This window comes from Glycine max, chromosome 4 (assembly GCF_000004515.6).
Source record: "Glycine max cultivar Williams 82 chromosome 4, Glycine_max_v4.0, whole genome shotgun sequence".
NCBI classification, from domain to species: domain Eukaryota; kingdom Viridiplantae; phylum Streptophyta; class Magnoliopsida; order Fabales; family Fabaceae; genus Glycine; species Glycine max.
Window position 1 is genome coordinate 9,681,947 of NC_016091.4, and position 5,665 is coordinate 9,687,611.

At 33.7% G+C, this 5,665-nt stretch overlaps 1 protein-coding gene and 1 long non-coding RNA gene across 2 annotated transcripts; one reads left to right on the forward strand and one right to left on the reverse strand.

Annotated features, from left to right (window-relative positions):
* Positions 1 to 952: 952 nt before the first annotated feature.
* LOC100790243 (NDR1/HIN1-like protein 13) lies at positions 953 to 2,018 on the reverse strand. The gene has a single exon (XM_003523778.4). It carries the CDS (start codon positions 1,948 to 1,950, stop codon positions 1,183 to 1,185), a length of 768 nt encoding a protein of 255 aa, XP_003523826.1. The 5' UTR covers positions 1,951 to 2,018; the 3' UTR covers positions 953 to 1,182.
* Positions 2,019 to 2,887: 869 nt separating this feature from the next.
* Positions 2,888 to 5,063, forward strand: LOC102659474 (uncharacterized). The gene is made up of 2 exons (XR_413849.4): positions 2,888 to 3,300; positions 4,201 to 5,063. It is a non-coding gene; the product is annotated as an uncharacterized lncRNA (long non-coding RNA).
* Positions 5,064 to 5,665: the final 602 nt, after the last annotated feature.

A 5,665-nucleotide genomic window follows, 5' to 3' on the forward strand; every position in this document is an offset into this window, starting at 1 on the left:
AAGAACAATTATTATACTGATGTACGGATAAAATAAATCTAATATGTCTTCGTATCAAAGTCATAAATTATTGATAACGATGAGCGGAATATTTTCACTGTAAACATCCCTCATGTACTGCGTGGTAGAAGCCAAAATATCTGCATCCCTCGAATGGGAAGTAATATGATTGGTCTCATATTGTACCAAACAAATTAAAAATGAATTGAGACATGAGTTGTTATTGAGCCTTTGACATCTTTTCTAATCTGAATAAACTTCTAAAACTCAATTCACTCGAATTTTTTAATATAAAAAATGAATTGAAGCGTCACTGGAATTACTCCAAATTCTTGAATGATTGATTCGCTTAAAAAAAAAAGGAACGGGGAATTCGTAAGCTGAAAACGATTTGTTTTAGTGCATCCGGTGAAAAGTTTGGCCGATATATATTACTATACATTTCATTTGCTCATTAATGATTTCGAAAAAGACATTGAATAGCGAAAAGGATAGAAATTGACTTCAAATGATATTTCAACATCATGTTTTCGTTCCTAGTTGAGTGTTTTTGTCAAGCCAAGTAATTGACTTATTGTAATATATAGCCCACAATAGCTCTTCTAAATGCATGTAAAGGAGTGACCTCTAATCTAAATTCTGCTTCCTTGTTTTTCATCTTGCCACTCCATTCCTTCTTTTCACAAAAATTGCTGTACAATATATCCACTAATCAGATATATGTAAAAAGTTAATACAATATCTTTAGGTTAGTATATGAATCACTTCCCTTATGCTTTTATTTTACGATACACTTCAGCAATTAATGCATACGAGATAAGACGAGTAATATAATAAAAAAAGATTAAAAAAATTGCATAAAAAGGATCGTAATTTTTTTTATATAAATATCTTTACTCAACATTAAATAGAAGACTCAAATACGAAATAACATCTCTCTGTTTAAGTGATTAACATGTACTTTTATCAAAACATAAAAATATGCATGAGAATAGGCAGCTAATATAAGCAAAGGAATAACAAATATTTAAGACTTATATACATAAAACCTTTTGCGATTACTACAATACGTACGGAAGTTTGGTAAAAAATAAACCAAAACATTACCGTAGAAAAAACTTCGAAACACCTGAAATGAAAGTCAAGTAAACAAGACATGGATATATATATCTACGAAGCTAGCTAGTGTCGTTTAGTTTCGCATTGTTGAGAGAGTACTTGAGTGGTTTTGGCCAATGTATCCAACTTCACATTGCACGTAACATCGAATTTCATTGTCCCACTACGCAACAAGCCCATTTTCATGCGTGCTAGGGCGTGAATGGCCAAAGAGAATGTCACATTCACTTTCTTCTTATCGTTCGTGACGCTTTCCTCCACCTCCTTTGGGAGACCGACTTTTGAGGATGTTAAAGTTACGCCAAACGTTGTCCTATCGTGAGCGTCTTGATTGAAACTAGGGTACGCTCCTGAAGCAACCTCTTGTCGCCTAAGAGAGAGGGAGACATGGCCTTTGTTTTTATACGAAACTCCCACGTCGGAATTTAGATTGTGAACTTCCAAAGTGACGTCGTATTTGGGGTGGGGTTTGGTCTCCACCACCTTAAAGCGTGTGATGGAAAACTGAGGGTCCTTTGGTGTGAGTAACATGGAAAAAAGACCACCTAGAACGGCTCCTAGAAGAATGAGAAGGACGAAGAATATAATGAAGAACAATACGCAAAACAAGCAGCAGCGTGACGTTTTCGCCGCCTTGGGAGGGGCTTTCTTATGGCTCTCGGCGATTCGGGCGTTTTCCGGCGGCGGAACACGGTAGACTTGGTCCTTGGGGACCTGGACAACGTAGGTGCCAGGGTTGAAGTCTGGTAACTCGAGTTTGTTGGTACTATGTTTCTTTTCGAGAGGTGGCGGTGGCGGTGGCGGTGATGGCAACAACACCCGCTCCTCCATGAGAGTATGAGGAGCGGTGAGGAGGTGACAGGGAGAAGGGTGTTACAATAATGTGGGAACGTTATTAGAGTGGTGCGTGGTTTGCATGTGGGCGTCAAAGTGGCGTTAGTGTATGCACGATGCATGAGACGGGGATAACGTGTGATTGAGAGAAAAATGAGTGAGGTTTTTAGGTTCTAAATGACAAGTTTGTGGAATGTCCCAATATTAGGTTAGGATTAATGGGTCAACTCTGTCAATTACACAAAGGTGCATACATAGGTAGATAGATAACTAATTAGAGATTTTTAGATTTGTTCTACTTTAGCCAATTTCTTAGGAATAGGAAAAAAGAAATAGAGACTATACAGGGATGATGGTGAAGATCATAACAAAACCCTTGAAAATGAATCCCAAAATTATATGGTATCATCCTAAAGCAGGTTGTAGCTCATTTAATTTGCTATGAGTTTATATATATATATATATATATATATATATATATGAGGTTTGATTCTTCAACAGATCAATTATATATTCCTCTATCTCACTCCTTCTAGAACTTTCTAATAAAAGAAAGAAATGAAGCAAACACATTTAATTGAAATTTATTTATATAAGGGGGGAAACAATCTAACATTGCACAAAAGGAAAAAAAATCCTATATTGGAGTTATGATTGTTAATAGTGTGATATACCACCCTCTGAAATCAAAATTGAGTTTTGCAAGATTAGTACATACGGAGGCCCAAGACTTTCTCCACACTAAAGCCCAAATAACATGTCCGACAGACAAAGCCCAAAGCTTAGTATCCGTATAAATCTGCCTATAATTCAGTTAATTAGTATCAATTCCCGCCTAAATTTTATTTACAATATTTTATTTCATAATATTACATATATTTTTATTACCTTTATGCATATATACCTCTTGACCTATCTACCTGCTGGCCTTTTTGTAAGCCTTGTTATAAAATAAGGCTTTTAATACGTTTTTAAATAGATTCAACATTTAAACAAATTAAGAAAGCATGTGATAAGTATTCATATTTGACTCTCTATTGAAACTTCTTTTTTTTTTTTTATCTCCATCTCAATTCTTTTCCATTTTTCTTTTTCTTCTTTCCTAAAACCTCTCTTCTATGTGCCAACACTACTTTTGCATCTATTATCCTTCTCGTGTCTTCTCTCTCTTTGCAGTGCAAACGTGGTGCGGGATCCCGTTTCAAACCCCGTTTTTGATCCGACTCCGATCCCATTTGAAGAAATAACTTGATTACCTTGCTTTTCTCCCTCTCCTGGAGATGCATAAAAGGAAAAGCTTTAGTTTCCCCTTTTGGTCACGGGACACACCGTTTACGGCATGCCTAGGTAGTGTTTTCCTTAATCTGCACTCATGTCTTCGTCTCTCTCTCTCTCCTTTAGTTTTCCTTAATCTTATTTTTTTTCTCGATTGCAAGAATGGATGAGGTAATGAGTTTTGTTTATTCTAGTTTCTGTTTTCCTACAAGTTTTTTTAAAATTTTTATTGTTCTTCTATCATTTTAGGATTTTTGAAAGAGTAAATAGTAGATCCCAAACTAAGAAGGTACCTATATGTGTTGTTATATGTATTGGTATATGTATTTTTGTTTCTTTCTTTCAATCTTTAATTAAAGCTTCATTTTTGAAGATGAATGTTATGATAATAAAGACACATTAGGCATATGAGATTTTTATAGTGCACGTGAACAGGGCGGTGGCTGTGATAGACATTGTTATGTTAGAACAAAGGAACATAGCTGGAAATTTTTTGTTGTGAAACTTCCTATTAAATATAGAATCATTGTTAAAGTTATATACTTGAATTTAATTAGGTATGCGGTATTGTTCTTTCTACGTGTGATTTTTTTTTCTTAATTCTAATATAACATATTTTGCTTCACAGGGACCTTATAAGCTCAAGCTTGAAAATTGGTTTTTCTCCTCAACTTATTGCTTTCATGTTTGTTAGATTAATTCTATATGTATTTACATAAAACATAAAATAAAGTTGTCTATCTCTTGGCCATCATTTATCAAAACTGTTAAATGATGTAATTAGTTAGTCAACTAGTCTAACTAAACGAGATATTTGCACAACTTTACATCTTTAACACTGAAAATGAAATACAAAATCGGATTGAAACGGTTAGGTGAATGCAATTCACTGTTAGCTTTAATATAAATATAATTTCAATGGGTTTAGATTTTGTTCATTTCTATAACTATTTATTGCTTATTCAATTGTAGGAACTAAAGGCACATTGATTCAGAAATTGTATCCAAGTTGAACAGCATGCTAGATTAGCATAACACATGCAAAATCCTTTCGAATGGCTAGAGATAGATTTAAAGATGGATTTGTGCATGATCTTAAATTGAAGTTGATCTTGGATAGAGTTAAGGATGATAGAATATATAACATGTCTCAAGTTTATGAAGTAGTTGCACTTATTGAAGGTGACGTGGACAGAGTATAAAAAAGATACATAATCTTGGAATCACAAAATGGACAACTCCAAAGAATAGATGATTTTCATGCAAGTTATTTGGGACTTTAGTATCTACTTTTATTTTCGTATGTTAAGGATGGGTATAGACATGATGTCCTAAATTGAGCTACACATACTTCAGAAATTTGCAAAAGAGACCACCTTACTATCACAAAATAACTTTATTTTAGGATACAGTCAAGACGAAACGAAGCTCAAACCATATTCTGCTCAAGAAAACATGTTCATTAGTTTGTAATTGATGGTTATACTATGCTAGAGTCTAAAAGACTTTATTTTATTAGGATCAATCAATTAAAGTTACAGGTTGACAAATACTGCAACCTGCATCAATCAACTAACAATGCCCAAAGCCAAGGTTCAAACAGTGGAAAAAGAGTCATATTACCTTCCACACTTGTTTGAGGTTGTAGATATATGAATCAATTGTACTTTGATGGGATGGTGATTTGTGGTAGTGTTGGCTTTCTTGATTTGTTTGTGACATTTATTTGTGACATTTACATGTAAGTCACAAACAAAAGTGTTGGCTTTCTTGAGTTGATCCATTTGAAAGTTGTTGATCATCTTGATATAGTTTTGAGGATCTTTAAAATTAAATTTAAATATCTTTTATCTGATTTGACAAAAAGACACGTGTTAGGGAAGGTTGTTGCATGTTGCCAAAAAAACTAATTTGGATTGCGGTTGCGATTAAAATTCTTAACCATAGTAAATTACTAACATCAATATTTGTTGTTTTCTTTTAAGATATGTACACAATTGAATTCCAAAAAATGAGGATTGTTACATGTACACTTATAGCTTTTTTTTCATCCATCAAACAAGTACCCTTCCTAGGATGATATTGACAAGATAATTCCAACACAAATACATAGTCAAGAGAAAGACAATGAGTTGTACAATTTAATTCAAACTCACATGATCCATTGTCCATGTAGTGTAGCCAATACATCCTCACCATGCATGAAAGATGGAAAATGTTCTAGGTATTATCCTAGAAACTTCCAAAATTCTACAATTGTTGATCAAGATGGATATCCTAACCATAGGAAGAGAGGCAATGGTCATATTATTGTTAAGAATAGTGTCACTATTGATAATCACAATGTACTCCATACAATCAGATTTTATTGAAGAAGTAACATGCACACATTAATATGGAATGATGTAACTAAAATAGTTCTATAAAGTACCTATTC